Source organism: Platalea leucorodia (assembly GCF_965183815.1).
Source record: "Platalea leucorodia genome assembly, chromosome: 15".
In the NCBI taxonomy this organism is placed as follows: Eukaryota; Metazoa; Chordata; class Aves; order Pelecaniformes; family Threskiornithidae; genus Platalea; species Platalea leucorodia.
The window spans coordinates 8,886,583-8,904,778 of NC_138837.1; the positions used below are offsets into that span (position 1 = coordinate 8,886,583).

Sequence of the window (18,196 nt, forward strand, 5' to 3'; positions counted from 1 at the left end):
GTGAGAGGGGTGCTCAGACAGGGCAGGAGGAAGAGGGTATGTGCTGTTTATGGTAGGGCTTACATGGGTTAGATATGGCAAGCAGATGCCTGTTGCCTTGGGACTGTTTCTCCTCCTGTAACTCGTGTCCTGTAATTGAGAATGACTATAAGCAGAGTGAAGAATAACTAATTGTGACCTGGAGGATTTTTTGTTTGTACTGGTTCACTCCCTCTATATATTGGGAAGCCTGGCAGGCACAAAAGGAGATCTGGGCTGGGCTGCTTTTGCCCTCCAGGGCTGCGGCCCTGCAGAGATGCTGAAGTGCTTTCATTCCAGTGACCTGCCCCAGCTGGAGCCCCAGGGGCTGCCAGGCTCCACCGTGTCACCTGCAGAACAAGGTTGGTATGCATGCAATGCTCATTTCCATCCCTCCCTCACCGACCAATAAATGTCTTAAACCAACACCTGCTCTGGAGCGTGAACCACGGGGGTACTGCAAGGACAGAAGACATTAATACCATTGCTAAAGCTGAAGGGGTTCAAAGATGTAATATAGGCTGTTGGTAAACACAGACGTGCTTTCAGGTGCAGACGTTTCATTTGCTAAAAGGAGAGGCTGTGGGGGGAAGCAACGCAAGGGAATGTTAAGGGAAGTGCCATCATGCTTCTCTGATAGGGCATCCAGTGACAGTAATAGCTAAAATCACACTTTTTGCAGACTGAGGTCATAGAGAGCATTGCAGAATCAGTTTAAGGCTCCCCTAATGAACACATGACGGCATGTACATAACAGACTTCAAGACCAGAGTTTCATCTGTATTTAAATATATTTAAATGGTCACTCAGTCCCTCTCCTCCACATGGGTTGAAACAGGACTAATGCAGGTAGTGAATGCTAGCCCAGCCTGAACTAGCCTCTGGGAACTGCCCATGCTAGGAAGACATGGAGAGGAACATGCAAAGCACCGTTTTCGTTCAGGATGATGCCTCAGGATGATGTTTTGAGAGGGTGAGCCAGGCTTTTCCAGCAAGGAAGTACCAGGGTGAGAACCTCACAGGTCCTGAATCTGGTCTCTCCCCAGCAGGACTTGCTGAAGAGAACAGAATTACCTCCCTCTTCTCAGGAGTGATGGAAAACACACCACTGCTGCCTTAGTTGCTCTCTGAATAGGCACTGGTATGCAAAAACCTGATTTAAAAGCAACTTCTCAGAGGTGCTGATTTCAAAACATTTTCTTATCACCATTATGCAAAAAGGTAGCACTTACAGACTCATCACGAAACTTCTGCCTTCTAGGTGCTTAGGCTGTTAGTGCTGGAAACCCTGGGAGCAAGCCACCTCCAGCAGCTGAGATTCACCCAGCTGCTAAATTGTGGCCACTTTCCTTGAGATCCTGCACCAATCTCTTTCCTATTCTTTTTATTCGTTTTTCTTGGTTTTCAAGGCTTTTAACAGAGCTGTCCTCAATTATGCAATGTTTCCATCTCTGTGCTTGGAGCAGTGGAGGGAGGTCCAGGCTGGGGGGTTATTGACTTTGCCCTCTACATGACCTTGAGGCTGAGGCAGGTTAGTGCTACTGGCAGATGGGCTCTTCTTCTGCAAATCATGCTTCGCTGTCATTTGTCCCAATTGTCAGCCTGAGCTGCGATGGCAAAGAACAACTTGTTAAGGAATTGCTTCTTTCCTACCATGTTCAATTGCTCTCAGTCTCAGGCAGTTCGTATTGATTGACTGCACGTACTCAAGATGTTTTGCAAAAGGCACTTAGTGAAATTCATTCTGGGGATTCTTCAGTGGTTTTTACTGCCTGAACTACATGTGTGATACAGCCAGGTGAAGGTTTAACTTTCAGAAGGTCAGGGTAAGATCTGTCATGGAAGTGGAATTTCCATTTTGTCAGAAGTTCTGCTTTTCAGCATGGCACGAAAATGAAAAATCGTGAGTTTTTCCACAATATGAAATTTGTGATTTTTAATTTGGGTAGGTAGAAATATTTTTACATTTTGGTTTTGTTTTGGGAGGCCAGTCAGGTTATATAAATAGAAAGAAATTTCAGAATGAAAAGGTACTTCGAGAAACAACAGCATAAGCCTAAACTGACATTTTTAAAATTATGTTGTGGAGCAATTTAACTTTTATTTGAAATCCTTTTTTCCAACCTCTCCAAAACATTGCAAAAAGCACTGTTTCCATGCAAAGTGTCTGTTCCAAGATTACAACCTCATGAAATACTAAACCAGAAACCCTGCTACGACAATTTCTGTTCCATAGATTCACTACACTACCTCATTAAATTGCATAAACCACCTACAAAATAGCGTTTCCCAAAGGACAAACTCTCTTCCAGAAAAGTTTCAACCTGTTCCAGTCAAGTATCAGTCGGTCCAGAGAAACCAGCTGATTTTTCTTGTTTTGTTGATTTTTTAACTGACACGGGAAGTCTGTGCTATTACTTGGGGAGGCCAAGAGAGCATTCACACAGTGCTGTTCCTGCAGCCAGCCAGATCCAGGCGGGCATCAATGCAAATGGTTCTAGTTTTCAGCTTTTACATAATGCCTCTGCTACAGAAAATGCAATCATGCTAATGAGGCCTTGCTCCATTCAGAGCCCTCACTACAAACCACATCTTGGCAATGATGCCAGCACATCATGATGGCCTGCCTCTGAGACATCACCCTCTGCAATGCAAGTAAGACCAGAGCTTCATTTGTAATGGTGTTTTGCATAGGTCAAATTAAGCACATAGTGAAATCAGGGCACATCCCCATTACAAATGAAATGAAATAGCTTGGATGCAACAACCCTTTGGAGCTTCATCTCCATCTGTTTTTATGACCCGGGTAAAATAGATGCTTTAATAACTGGAACATGTTCAGCTATTTACATCAGGGATGAATGCAAACCTGCATGGATGTTTGGTTGGCTGCTCATTTATTCACCCAAGCGAGTAAATAATACCAAAGCTACCTGCTGCACAGTGAACACTTTCAAACAACAATGCATGCCAACATGTTTGGAGACATGAGAATATTCTTAGTTTTTCTTTGGAAATTTGCTTCCTATAACGAAGGCAAATAGGGGTGTGTGTTTCTGTTTGAATCACAATATTTTCCCCATTTATAGTATTGGGGAAAGTTGTTTGTAGTCTTCCAAAAACAAATCTATTTTTTCTTTGCTGAGTAAATGGTGAAAATATAATTGTTCACACAGCCTTTTTCCTCCTAGACTCATAAACGAAGTATGGAAGACAGGCACTGCCAGGGCAGGTTAATGACCTCTCGGGGAGGGCTGGGAGCCACTCGCCCAGCAGAGCCCGTGGCCACGTGGATGGACGTTTACAGCACATGGCTGTGCCTGGCACCCAGGTGCCATCAAGGGGTGTTCATGTCACCAGCCAGCCTGTCATCCTGAACCTCCTTGTGCCATGCAGCAAAAAAAAAAATAATCCCAGTTCTGTTCCTGAAGGTCTCAGCAATAAAAGAAATCCGCTTGTGTCTTCAAGGCACCAACTATTGCTGAGGTCAAGTGAAATCTCTAAATGCATGGAGGGAAACAGGAGTGATAGTGACTGTGGGGCTTGCAGAGGATGAACCTCCTCCAAACTCCCTTGTTTCCTGAATGCCCCAGCCTCCAGTCTCTGTCTCACTGCACTGTCTCACTCCCCTCACCCCTTCCAGAAGTTTTGTGCTTTCTCTCGAGCAGTAACAAAGCCTGGGGCAACTCACGTATCCATCTCTGCTGTGGAGACTCTCAGTAGGAAGAGAAGAACAAGTGACTGGTTTCTTTTTAAATTGTACAAGTGGGAACCTCCTCTCAGCATCACCCCAGCTCTCCTCTTAAAGTTGCTTTGATAGTCAACACTCACTTTTTAAACAATACTGTCCTAAACCCTTATTATAATGCCCAGAATCACTTGCAGGGTTTCTGAAACTCATTATTATAATTACAATTAAGAATCGCAGGACTCTCTGCTTTGTGCCAGAAATACATATACACTGAATTATTTGTAGAGGAGACACAGAGAGAAAGAACGAGGGAGAAATGCCACTTCAGTGCTGCTCAATTCAGGAGCAGGAACTCCCACCCCATTTAATTTTTCCTCTTTTGTTTTTCAATTAGACTTGTAGCTGCTGAAATCTGGGCTAATATTTGCTTTGTCCTCTGGGCTCTTCTTTAGGCTCAATCCAGGGAACCTCGAGCTGTGCCCTTATTTACTGCACCTCTGCCTGCCCCCAGCACTGCACCCCCTCCCCAGATGCAGCAGCCTCTTCCCCTGGGTGAGGAGGCAGGTCTGCTGGCAAGATGCAGCGCTTAGGACCCATCAATCACAGCAGAGGTAAGGAGTACTGCACTTTGGAAATTGCTCCAACAATACTTAGCAGATGCAAAACTCACTCGCTGGGCAAGCAAATGCAGCATTGAGCTTAGTTTTATTAAAGCTTTGTCTCATGGGTCACAAAAAACCTCAGCGAGGGCTGTAGGGTTTTTTGGTAGTGTTATCCCAATATACTACTGACACAGCACATAGAGAGGGACCCGTGATTCAGTTTTTGCCAGCTCAAGCCCTGGAACTAGCTTCCTCTCTTTTGCAAATAGTGTCTCATGTCGATCTCACTTATCATTGGCTTCCACAGAGATGTCGCTGACTGGTGCTTAGAAAAGTGAGATGGATCAGGCCCTTTCTTCTGAATAAATATCAGATCTGATTCACCACTCAATTGCTTCTGTTTTATCTCTGTAGAACGTCATTGATTATAAAAGGATTTGCAAGTTTAAAACTAGACTAATTCAGTGATTAATCCCAACCAAAGCCTTCCGTAAATAGAGAGCAATACTCCAGCAGTGTTCAATATTCGACACATCAATGGAGTGCTCTGTAATATGATTCAGTGGCATTTAGACTTTCCTTCCCTTTATTCAGGGCAGTGCTGGGATACATTTAGTTTAGCTAACCCAGACTTTTCTTCTCTATCTCTTCTCCCTGCAAAATGTCAGGCACATTCTCAGTGAAACAAAGGCAAAACTCCCCCGTTCAGTGACTGTCCTGTTCAGTGTAGCAGCTGAACCCTTGGAAAGGCTGACCACACATGTTGAGATGCCCACCGGGACCAGAGGGTGCCACAGCATGATGGGAGGAAGGAAGAGGGACTCTCAGCCTCATTGCTAGGTCCAAACATACCTAAAGCCCATTTCAAGCCATAGGCTAAAGGCTCCTACAGCACCTTCCAACATTGAATTAAGGCTGGCCCAGAGAGTGGAAAAGCCTGTTCTAGAACTGGCTGGCTGTAAACATCAAAACACTTTGCTCAGGCTCAATCTTGCTCATATAGGGCAGTCCCACACAGTATATCCAGAAAAACTGGATGAGGAGAAGGACTTGGAGCAAATACCTTGATTTTAAAGGTATCAAGCATTTCTGCAGCTTCTTCTGGTCCCACTGATCTTTGGATACCACAAGAAAACCTCAAATCACTCTCTCAAATGCTATATAATCTGGATATAAATAAGAGTTCCAGGTGATGGAAATATTTGGGGGTTTCAATATTTGGTCTTGGTCTAAAGAAAATTGAAATAAACATGTTGGGGAAATTTCCCACCAACAGCAACCTCCCCCCACACTGATGGCATAAGTGCTCAGCTTCACTGAGTAACTGCCAGGTGGTCTGTGGCTGAAGGGCACCCCCTTTCCCTCTGTAGGGTTTTTCCCCTGAGTCACGGTGCCTAAGGAGGCGGACCCAAGACTTTCAGGATCCAAATCTTGTTTTTATTTCCCACCATTTTTAGAGCCAAGAATCCTGTACCTTTGCTCTCCCCTGGAGTTCCTGGGATCCACTCAAAGCAACAGACCCTGAAGTTCCACTGGGTAAATGGCCCCAGGACCCAAATCCAGTTTCAGAGGCAGACAAATGATGGTAAGAGCAGTCTATCTATTCACCAACCCACCAGACCTGCATGGATTGCCGGACCAGCTTTGGTTGACATTTACAGACAGACATGGAGCTGAGGCATGTGCAGCTCTTCCAGCTGTTGTCACTCATTAGCTTGCAAGTTCCCTTGAGAAAGGGTGACCAGCAAGGCAGGTATTTTTGTAGTGTTTTTACAGTGCCTCCATCCACTTCCTCCAACTCTGAACAGCCACAGAAGAACCAGCTTCTGAGCACCAGCCATCAGCCAAGGCCAGGATGGGAGACAGGACAGAAGTGATCTCTCTTTCTCTCACATAAGCTTTACCTCCTCATGATTCCATCTTTTGCCTTCTAGCAGGACTCCTGTCAGCTGCCTCCAGAAAACATGCTTGCTTATTTCCTTGTTTTTCCACTCCAGATAGGTATTCCTCCTCAGGTATCGGGACAGCCCCAGCCTCTGCCTCAGCAAGGCCTTATTCACTTCTTCTAGTACAATCATGATGATTCCAGCCTTTCCTTCAACAAGCTGCCAGGACTGGGCAATGTCAAACTCAAAGCTACACCACTTGCTCTCCAGAAAGTCAGTAGAGATGACTGCGATGACATTTCTGCTGCTCAGAAAACCTTCTTGGATGATATTGGTGACAATGGGTACCCCTGGTAGGAAATCCCTGTAGTAAAGACAAAGCTGGAAGGGAGGTGTTCCTCCTTCTAAGGGTTCCACCAGCTCTTTCATCACCCATTCTTGGTCTTTGCTGGAGTGGATAACAAATGCATCGTAGGTGTCACCCCTTTCTGCAGAGTGTTTACATCCACTGAGCAGCACCAATGAGTAGTATAGCTGGAAGTAGTACTTGTAAATCAGGAAGAGGAACACCGCTGCAGCGAGCAACGTGATCACTGGGAATGCCACTGTGCTTGCATTGAGTTGGCAGGAGGACAGATCAAAACTTGACAGGCTCACGTTGTTCACGTATGCAGGTGTGTGGCATATCATCAACTCTTTGTTCTGCAGTATGTCCTGCTTTTCCTTGATCCATTTCAGAAAGTTCAGGTATGCACAGGAGCATTCAAACAGGTTTTGAGAGATGTCTAGCAGGACCAGACTATCTGGCAGGATTTCCAAGGCTGGGTCCAACAGAACACTCAGCTGGTTGTTGCTGAAATCCAGGGCTGTGAGGGCTTGGAGAGGCTCATAGACTACAGGATCAAAGCTCAGTAGCTTATTGTTGCTGATGTTTAGCTCTTTTAGTCCAGAGAGGGCATCAAATGTACTTTGATCCACCTGTACTAATTTGCAACTTGAAATATCCAAGGTGTGGAGGTGAGTTAGGTTTTTGAAGTTGTTGGCCAATTTATTGTTCTCAAAGGAGTTCCCTGCCATCTTGAGCACTTGCAAAGAGTTCAAGCCACAAAATGTACACTGGGATTTAACATGAGTGCTGGTATGGGAAATATCAAGGTAAATGAGTTTCTGAAGGGACAGAAAGACAGGGTAGGAGCCAGGACCAAATAACTTTGTGTGCTGAAAGTCCAAATATAACAAATTCTTCACATTAGTGAAATCTCCAGTCAATCTGATGTCAGAATTGAAGCTTAGGTTCATGTGTTTCAAATTTGGACACTTCTTAAACTGAGGGGAACAACAGCCAGTGAAGGAGAGGTGATTCTCACTCAAATCTATGACCTCCAGCTTACTTAGACTCTCAAATTTTTGCCGGAAGCTATTGAGGTGTTTGCTCTTGGTAATACGAAGCACTCTCAGCTCCTTGAAAAGAGACAGCTTCATGGCAGGCACTTCCTTAAACTTGCATTTCTTGCATTCCAGCTGTTTCACCTGAGAGAACATAGGAACCTCTGACACCTCCTCTAGTTGGAGGTCCACCAACCGAATACTGGAGACATTGCCTATGCAGTTAAAAAGAGTGTCTGTGTTACTCTCAAATTGCCTGAAAGAGATTAAGACAAACTCTTGCATTTGTACCTGACACAGTCCACTCAAGAGTCCGCTCTGAAAGTCTACCAGTCTCTGATTGTCGCTGAATTCTCCAACTATTAGTCTGCTGACCTGTAAACCAGTCAGGCCTTGAAGAGAAGTGTGCATCACACTGAAGTTCTCAAAGGAGGACCTTAGAACCAGCTCACCAAGGTGAATCTTTGCAAAGGACCCTGGCTCTATGTATTTTATATCATTCAAGGAAAGAACCAATGTGAGGTTGAGCCTGTTCACTTCCCTCAGGGCATCAAGGTCTCCTTTGGAGATATATGTGATCTTATTGAAGAAAAAGCTCAGGTGCCTGAGAGAGGTCAGGTTGGCGAAATACTTGGGAAGCTTCAATGAAGCAATGTTGTTGTGGCCCAAATTCAGCTCCTGCAGGGTATGCAAGTGTCCAATGGGTAGGTCAGTCAGAGAGGCTATGTTGGTTTCCACTAATACTAGTTTTTTCAGAGATGGTAAGCCATAAAAGGCTGCTGTCCCCAGGTACTGGAGGGAATTGGCAGTTAAAATTAAGGTGGAAAGTTTATAAAGATTCTTAAAAGAGTTATCTTCAATTGTATGGAGGTGGCACCTGTTGGGCAGGAAAAGAGAATAAAAGTGCATGAAACACTGTCACTTTCATTACATGTTCACTAATGCTACTGCACTAAGTGCTGGTGCAACATTCTCAGGCTCAGCCTCATGCTGGGGTGTGTTTGGCTTTATTGTGCTGGGCAGAGACAGCACTCCTGAATGTGCAGAGGGAACCCTTCCATAGCAGGAGACCTTCTCTCACCTCCTCCTCGCTCTCTAAGTCTGAAGTTCAATCACAAAGCAACAGACCTTGAGCCACAGCGAAGGTCAAAAATTCATGCAGGCAGCAGGGAAGAAGCATTTGAGCTTTCTGTTTAGGCTAAAGTAACATCGAAATGATGACAGAGCCAACCAGATACAGCACTCCCTTACACCTTGCACCCTCACAGCCTTCAGACTGTCGCTTCAGCCCCATTTGGACAGTCCCACTGGCACCAACATGATGCAGCAGTGGCAAAGCTCACAACTCTGTCAGTAGTTTTGCTGATGACATCGGGCAGGGAACACACCCCAGGCCATGATGGCTCTAAAGGAGAAAAGGGAGAGGGAAAAAGAGGATGGCCACCTAAAGGTGGTTTCACATGGGAAGATCCAAAATTTGAGACCCAAATCCATTCCACAAGGAATTCAAGCAAAATTAGCTTTCTAATCCAGCCTGTGCCTTACAGCAAACCTGCTCTGCCACTCAGCCACTTTGGACCTGTAACTGTGATGGGATTGAGTGACATTTTTCAGTGAAACAATTTACCCAGAGAAACTGTTGTCTCAAGTCAATGGGAATTATACATCAATTCAAATTTGCTAATAAGCCTCCTCCATCTCCTCCCCCAGATATGTGAGGAGAAGGGAAAAGAGAATAAGTTGATATTTTAAAACAGCCTTTTAGAAAATGAATGTACCTTCATTTTTTTTTTTTTAAATTGTGATTAGAAAAATAGCTCACCCAAGATGTTCCACTTCAGAGTTTTTGTAACAGTGAAAAGTCTGACATTTTTCTTGTTCAGAGAGAACTAAAACATCTTCCTCCTCTTTCTCACATCCCAACCTACAAGATCAGACTGACAGACCCAGGTCTGCACAAAGGGTGTGCACTCAGTAACTGGACTAAAAGCTGCACATCACCTGACCATGAGGATGTGCAGAGAAACAGACACAGGGATAAAGTCACAAGCAAAAAAAAAAAATTAACAGCCAAGACCAACAGACCCCAAAATAAGCAACCACAGTGGTCTAGCTGGTGAAGCAAGACTAACCAGTATCCACATGAAAGAGCTCATTACCTTGTAAGATCCAGAAGCTGCAGTTCAGGGACTGATGAAAAAAAATTTGACCCCAGTGATTTCAGATTGCTGAAACTGAGATCCAAATTCTGGGTGGTATTTGGGACTTCAGCAGGAACTCCAGAGATGTTCAGTCCCATGCATCTGAAAGCTTTGTTAGGGATGACCTGTAACAGTGGCAGATCCAATCACAGTCAACATCTGCTCTTCATGAAGTGCCAGAAAATTACTGTCAGGAAAGCAGGAGCAGAATGACTAACCTTGTAGTTAATTTCTAAATGAGCTGCCCCGAGTTTTACGAAATAATCTTATATATCCTAAGCATCTTTTTCACTTCTAATAGAACCAGTCCTACATCCCACGAAGAGATATATTTCTTGCTGACTGAAGCAGGTGCAAAACTACAGGACAGTGTTCCTTGAGGCTATGGATGAACCGGCAGCAACCTTTGAGAGAGCCAGCAAAACAAACGCACAGGGATGGATTGTGTGTCCAGGATCAGCTCTCAGCTTTGTTACACTGCAGATGAGCAGGCAGTTCTAACCACAGTTTTTCTGTAAGTAATAATTGTTGGAAAAAGTCTGCGAAAGGCAGTTGGTTAGTGCCAGGCACTGGTGAAATCACTCTATAGTACAAATCAGGCAAAAATACTGTATTTTGCAGAAAATACTTGGATCTCTTGGCTTGGATCTCTTCCTGGAGGGAAACATAATCTATTAGATTAACTGTACTGCAGTAACCTCAGAGGTACAGAAAGCCAACAAGAAGAAATGGTTCATGCTGCTGGTTCTGGTTCTCAGATGTTTTTGAGACCAGCATTTACTTCAAATACTTCAATTGCCTTGGTAACAGCCTTGGAAAAAAGATGGGCTTTCATAAGACAACTAACACACAACAGACTTGATGCACAAATCTCCCAAGCAGAGGGAAAAGTTGCATCAGAGAAACAGAAGGATTTTGTGCTCATTTAGAGATCACATACCTCCAAACAGGGATTGAGGAGGCAGCCTGAGAGCAGTGATGGGACAAGCATCAGCTGCAGCAGCACCACGAGTGTCCACAGAGGAAGATCTCCTCTCCTGGGCATCTTCAGGAGGCCAGGCATGCAGGAGAAAGCAGCATGGGTATCACTCAAGGACATGGAACGAGAAACCTCCTGAAATGCCAAATGTGTGTTTCACCGCTCCTGCTTCTCACTCCACGTCACTGAGTTGCAGAGAACAAGGAAGGAAGTGAAACTGGTAACTGCTTGTTTCTAGACGTGCTCTGAGTGAACTGCTTTGCTTGCAATTGTTTTTAAAAAAAAGTTTAAAAAAAACAAGAAAAAGGGAAGTAATGAAAGGTAGTTTGGACTAGAAATTAAAGAGTAATATGGGGTGTATCAGTGTGTTACTTAACTTGATTGCCTCAGATTTGCTCAGGTCAAACTGGCAAAAAAAAGGAAACTTTCGTGAAATTCTGAGTCCAATATCTGGAAGGGCATGCTTCACATCCCATAATTCAAATGCACTGGATAGAGTGAATGACTGTGCCTTTGTACCTCTGCCATGCTCCCAGCTACACCACACTGGCAAGCAGTGGAGAAGTGTTCAGCTGTGGCAGATGTTTTCTTGAGCCAGGTAACAACAGGTTTATCTATGGCCGAGCTCTTATGAACGTGCATCTAGGTTTTATCCATCTGGCTGGACCACAGTACTGCAATTATCGCAGGAACGAATTGCACACAGCCAGGCACAAGGAATAAATACTGGAGATTCATAGAGCGGTCAGAGCCCAGGACCTTACACCCCTCCGCACCCTTCCCTTGGGTGGGTGGGTTGCTGGGGGCAGCAAGCCAGGGGAGGCACAAACACTTCAGCTGGGCTTAGAGCTGCTATCTGCCCTGGTCATGCCTGAATCTGTGTTTGATGCCTTGCTACAAAAGTGAGTACATCTCAATACTGTCCTTCATTTACAGTGCAGACACGGCTATTGTTTCAAGAAGAGGCTTTGTAAAACCTCACAGTTGGCAATATTAATTTAAATCAGCTGTGAGCCTTCTAATAAAGCTCCCTGCCTTCATTTACTCTGATAAATGGTAGTGCATTCATGTATCTACTCCTGTCTTTCTGTAGATAACTAAGAAGTGTTACTGGGGATCCAGCCATAGGGTTGATGGGTATTATTAACACCACATAGACAGAGAAGTTGCAAAAATGTGAGATGAGGATGGGCTACTAGTCTAGAAGTAGATGGAACAGGGAATGACTAATCATGAAAATCTGTGAAAATTTATATTAAACATAAGCTGCAATATCAGGGCAGTGAGCAGTCCACTCATAAAGAAAAGTTTAAAATATGGCAGGGAGGGAATTGAACTTCTTTGGCAGGTCAGTAGAGGACCACTAAGAGATGTGGAAATCCTAAAATAACATGATCTCTGCCATGAAAAACACATGGCAGCACAAAGGGAGCTAAAACCAACACCTTGATGTGCAGCCAGATAATGCCCATTAAGCCAGCAGACAAAAAGTTTGTTGAAATTGGGCTAGTTCTACAAAATCCCTGTTCTAAAAAGCCTCTCATGATTGCAGGTATTTCCTTTTACAGATGGAATCAAAAGTGAATGGAAACAATTGCTGACTGCTTCTGTGCCTGGATTAAGGAAATTGGCAGAGCATCATGTGTCTGCAGAGGGGACAAATGAGTGCATCTTTTAGTATTCAATACGCAGAATGAAGCAATCCACATTTAATTTTTATCTAAAGCTGAGATGAGTGTGAAGTATGCTCTAGAAATTACCATTTCAATGGAGACTCACTGAAGATGCTGGAGAGTTTGGGAGCATCACAAAATGCATCCAACAGCCATGCTTAGGGGTCAAGTGGAAAGTACAGCTTAAAGGACGTTCAAAGAATGTGCTGCTTCTATCACAAGGGACAGCTTCACAATACATTGTCATTTGTTCAACGACAAATCATATAGAAACTGGAAGGAATGGGGCACCAGCAGAAAACATGCAAGCTAGCAAATCAAACCCAGCCACTAGTTTAGACAGTCAATGCTGGTTAACTTGATATTCTTCAGCTTGCATACAACAGTGTGCAATGACTGTGGAAAGCCATAATGTCTATGTAATTGCCTCTTTCGGTTCACAAGAAACAAAAGTATTATTTGGAATCCTTTAAAGTGACAAGAATAACATCTAAAATGAAACATGATTCACTGTGCTGGCAATTTACTGGTGGGATCATCAAAGATCTCTTAGAAAGGACGTTACGGAAAATCTGTGTTTCTAAAAACACATACCCAAGTAATCTTTGTTCTCCTGAACATTATTATAGTATAAGTAACACAACAGCAGACAGCGTATACTCAACCTCAGTGATCTCAAGCAAGGTATTACACAGCATAAGATGGCCACAATGTAGCTGGACTGACAAAACATCTTGTATTTGCTTATATTAAAAGAAAATAATTTGTAAACTCCAGCCAAAAAGAAAAGTTATCTAAACTCTTGAACAAAACAACTGGTGATAGCCATGAAAACAGATAGGACTGTCTGTATCTATGGTGATTTCAAGGTCACATCTAACCCAGTACCACATGTAGATCAACAGCTATTACCCAGACAAGAGGATATGTTTGCCTCAGTAGTCATCCTAAGCAGTTCCCCAAGTCTATCTGCAAATGGAGGCTGAGGAGCATGGCAAGAGCTATTTCAAGATAAAACAAACCAGGGCTTATTTTATGTGAAAAGACCATCTGTAACAACTATTTGGTTGAGAGTCATGGATCAGATGGGAGAGAGCATTCCTGAGATACTGGCACTTACACAACATGGTATTTGTGGAGCTAGAGATGGGGACTGCCACAAGAACTTCCAAAAGTCCTTGAGAAGCTCAGGCATGTGGTCAGGCTACATCAGCTGACCAAGTATTGCTCTCAGATGGGTTGCAGCACTGGCCGTATGTGCCTTCCTAACTAGCACAGTATCAGCTAATACAACTCTGCTTAGCAGTCACCTGTGGCGAATTAAGCTTAATCATATCATGTTGCAGCCGAGGTCTAGGCTCAGGGTGTGTAGACAGTTACCGAGTCCCTGAGGTTCAGCTGACACATCACCAGTCCTTATACTCATCAAGTCAGTCATCTGTCCAAATTTGAAAGGTTGTCTGAGCAGATAGGAAAAGCAAAAGGAAATGTCTCGAAAATTTAACAGTATGTTGAATTTTCCCAGCCATTCTGCTGGGAAAAACAATTTATATATATCACAAGAAAAATGAGGAAAAAAAATCTGAAAATGCCTTTAAGATCTTTTTGCTGCAAATTCCACAAATGCATTGCTTCCTGGAAGTGGTGAGTCACCGCCTCACACAGCAACAACCCCTGGCTGACCTGGCAGACACTGGATAGAGACAGTGCTGATCCACACACACCCTGCACCAGGGCTGGTGAAGGAGCTGAGAAACTGGTATTATCAGAACAGCCCTTATTAGAGTGCCTTGATGCTTATAACTCTCACTTGTGATGCTTCTCAACATGAAGTGGGTGTAATAATTTCATACTTGATGGAAGATCAGCCTGGAAGACCTATTGCCTTTGCTTCTGGATCCCATACTTTTGAAGAAGAGAACAATGTTCAGATTAAGAGAGAAACTCTGCATTTAGTTTGGGGTGTTGGACAGCTTTGCTGCTGTCTGTCTGAGCAATGATTGACTCTAGTTATAGATCATTTAACTGCTAGTTTCAAAGCAAGGAGCATCAGTAATGCAGATTGCTTGTCATGCCTGTGACTGTAAGTGACAGGTAAGGACACGGAGGTGGAATCAGACACAGTCTCTACATGCTATTTAGCACAGACTAAGCTCCAGCCCATTGCAAATGGTGCCACCTAAACCAAAGAGAAGCCAGCATAACTAAGGTGTTTTTCATTGCAGAAAAGGACAGATACTGGTGTGCACAGGGGAAAGAAAGAAAACCCCAAAAGCTAGTGTCCAAGTTAGTTTGATGAAAAGCAGCCAAGCCTGCTTTGAAGTAGGTAATGTGTGTCATCAGATGGGCTATTCCCCAAAGCCAAGGTCATATGAATACCCCAGAACTATTCAAAAGCTATTAGGGAAGAACTGTGTCAAGTAACTAGGGACAAATACACAGCTAGAAGAAGTGATTAATCAGTGTCAAGATAGTCACTATCTGTGGCAGCTACTCCATATGGACTATGTCAGGTCAGTTAGGAGCCCTACATTTTACTGAAGTCAATGTTTAATCTAAATGGTTGGAAGGATTTCACACAGATGGTGGAGGCATCCAGACCCGCTTGCCAAGCGTTCGTGGACAGGCAGTGAGTGACGGTGGAGCTCCCTTGACCGCTGGAGGGAGGCAGGCTGGCACCAAACAGCCCACCAGCTCCCTGCCCTTCTGCCTTGGATCAACCATGGTCACCCCTCAGCTGGCCACAGAGCTGGGGATTTACTGTCGCCGTTGATGCGGAGACTTTCGCAGTGCCTTGGTATGAAATGCACTGTGCTTGGAAGGAGCATAATTGCCTTTCCCCAGCCCTGAGAAGGGTGGATTTACCACCTCAGACTGATGCTAGCTTTTGCTACTGAAGCAACAATAGGACTCATTTTCTCTTTCTTTCCCCTTCCATTACATCCTTATTATGGTATCTCGTAGCCTAATTTACATATGTTTTGTATTACTGTGGGTTTGCCTTATCCTACTTATTCCACCTCCTTTCCCCCGGTTCCCTTGATAATAATGAGTCTGCTGTAGGGCAAGGATTTATTCAGACTATCAAACACAGAAGGTGTGTAGGGCATGGACGACTGCAGATCTCAGACTTTTTAAACTGGACACAAGAAAGGTTCATTTGGGGATTCAGTACTACCACCAAAGCATGGTTAAATACTAAGCCTCTACCACATTGCTCCGGCACTCTGGGAGAGTTTGAAACAAGAGGCAGCTTTAATGAATCGTGGTTACCTGGAGAGATTACAGAGCCCTGTTTTGAAGGAAAACCAGCCAGCTCTTAAACATAAGAGCAAAAAGCTGTGTAGCAGACCTGCTTGCTACAAGTACTGAGAGCACTGCCACAGGCAGTGACCAATGCTAAGACTCTTGAGCCTCATGTCTGTGGTTTCACTTGACACTACATGACAGGAAAATGTTGCAGCAGAAAGTGCAGACACAGCTCCTGCAAGCTGTGGTGAGGTTCATGTATACGCATTACCTAGAGAGAAAATGTAAACCATCTCCTGGGGTTAGTTCATAGCACGCTTTATACATCAGCTTTCAGACCTCAAGATTTTTATGCCATTTTAGTCTACCTGGAGAAGAACATAGAATATTAATTGTCCACATAGTTGAGAGCCCCCTTCCGTTACTTACAAAGCAATAAATTCCAAAAGAGTGGTCAAGCCAGATCCACATGCATATTTGCATGCATTTGGGATACCGTATTTTTGGTATCTGCAGAACCTATGTGGCTATTATGTGTTATTTAGAGAGTAAAGACTTATTTGTGTACAGAGTAAAACCCAAAGCCAGTGTTTAGCTGATAAAGAGGAATTTATTAAAACACCCTTTTTCTCCCAAGCTTAGTTCAGTTCTGTTTGCATGTGCAAGATTAGGTCATCCCCTTTCAGCCTTCAAGCGACCTTTCTCAAAACTGAGCTGGACCAGGGCCTCCAGTTCTTCCACCAGCCTTCCAGGGAAAGGCAGCTTTGGGGGAGTTTTATCAGCATTTCTTTGGCCATGAATTTCATGAACCAACCAGGACAAAACCATTTCAGCTCTAATGGAGGAAGAACCAGGCTGGCCAAAAGGGAATAGTAGTGAGACCAACAGGAAGGGCATTAACACTTTGCAGATGATGAAAGACAGAGCATTATGGAAAGCTTTCAGGAGGCAGGGCTGAGATACTAGAGGAGAAGTTACCCAGGAAAAAGAGTGACACAAATAGCACAGGAGGTGCCCTAAAAGCCTGACCACAGCGAAGGGGAGGGAGGAAGGAAATGGGAGGGAAAGCAGAAGTTTCACCTCCCGTGGAAATAGCTAGCAGTTATATGGGTACTGTACTAATGCTCTGTCGTGGTTTAACCCCAGTCAGCAACTAAGCACCACATAGCCGCTCGCTCACCCTCCCCCCCGCCAATAGGATGGGGGAGAGAATCAGAAAAAAAAAAGTAAAACCCATGGGTTGAGATAAAGACAGTTTAGTAGGACAGCAGAGGAAGAAAAATTAACAATAATAATAATGATTATAAAAGAACATACAAAACAAGAGATGCACAATGCAACTGCTCAGCACCCGCTGACGGATGCCCAGCCTGTTCCCCAGCAGCGATTGCTGCCCCCCAGGCAACTCCCCCTAGTTGAGATACTGAGCATGATGCCATATGGTATGGAATAGCCCTTTGGCCAGTTTGGGTCAGCTGTCCTGGCTGTGCCCCCTCCCAGCTTCTTGTGCACCGGGCAGAGCATGGGAAGCTGAAAAGTCCTTGACTGGTGTAAGCACTACTTAGCAACAGCTAAAACATCAGTGTGTTGATCAACATTATTCTCATACTAAATCCAAAACACAGCAGTATACCTGCTACTAGGAGGAAAATTAACTCTATCCCAGCTGAAACCAGGACATGCTCCCACACCCCACATGCTGCTGCTGTAAGACACATGCAGCCTGATGTAAATTAAGCCAACCCCACTCTTAGAGTTTGCCCTCTAATAGCTATGCAGCAGGAGCCTTCTTCCCAGTGAGCACCTGGCTGAAGAGGCTACAGCAAAGTGGTCGTACCAACACAGACATCAGCTTGTAGGTTCATCGCTGTAGGTTCTTCCTGCTGGTAGAGGCAGTATTTTGGTGAGGCAGCAACTGAGGTGAACCCATGATGATAACCGGCCAGGAAGAAAGTAGCAAAGAGAGAAGTAAAGAAGGGGAAATATGACATAGCTGCATCCTAGAAGGAAGCAGTAGAGGATGAGAAGATGTGGTCCCAGAGGTGGAATGTGGACATGAGCCAGCCACAGATAAGTGGGGGTTTAAGGATTCTTAAGTGGAGGTTCTTAAATGTGGAAGATCTTCAGTACACAAAGTAGACTTGGCAGGGTGGCTCCATGCTTAGGACAAGCTGGAGGAGACATGGAAACCTCTGGACAGTGTGCTGAGGGAAAAAAAAAAGAGGGGATTACATGGGGTCATAAAGCCATGAGAAGATCTCAGAGGAGATACTAAGGTAATTCTCACCTGTCCTGACCAGAAATTCCCCTCCTACAAAACAGTGCCAATTCCTTGAAACCAGAAGTGCATTTATTCTCAAACAGAACAATAAAAGAAACGTTTCTTGTTTCCTGCAGACATTAATGTTTCCCAACAATTAGCAAGACACTGAAATCTCTGAGTGTTCAGCCTGGCCTTTTTCCAAAGCGATGGGTATGACTCTCTCTCACTCCAATCTGCTTAGGAAGGAG

At 44.3% G+C, this 18,196-nt stretch overlaps 1 protein-coding gene across 1 annotated transcript; it reads right to left on the bottom strand.

The window, feature by feature from the left end:
* Positions 1-2,270: 2,270 nt before the first annotated feature.
* Positions 2,271-10,911, bottom strand: TLR4 (toll like receptor 4). Its single transcript, XM_082327335.1, has 3 exons — positions 10,725-10,911; positions 9,743-9,909; positions 2,271-8,460 (listed from the first exon to the last, which is right to left on the bottom strand). Exons 1-3 carry the CDS (start codon positions 10,881-10,883, stop codon positions 6,201-6,203), a joined length of 2,586 nt encoding a protein of 861 aa, XP_082183461.1. The 5' UTR covers positions 10,884-10,911; the 3' UTR covers positions 2,271-6,200.
* Between the last annotated feature and the right edge of the window lie 7,285 nt (positions 10,912-18,196).

What these genes read in the sequence shown, in the direction of transcription:
- TLR4 (XM_082327335.1), bottom strand. Translation starts at nt 10,883, where the DNA reads ATGTCCTTGAGTGATACCCATGCTGCTTTCTCCTGCATGCCTGGCCTC. An exon ending in TCCTCAATCCCTGTTTGGAG is followed by an intron (nt 9,910 to 10,724) that starts GTATGTGATCTC and finishes CCACTGTTACAG; the next exon opens with GTCATCCCTAACAAAGCTTT. An exon ending in CAGCTTCTGGATCTTACAAG is followed by an intron (nt 8,461 to 9,742) that starts GTAATGAGCTCT and finishes CCTGCCCAACAG; the next exon opens with GTGCCACCTCCATACAATTG.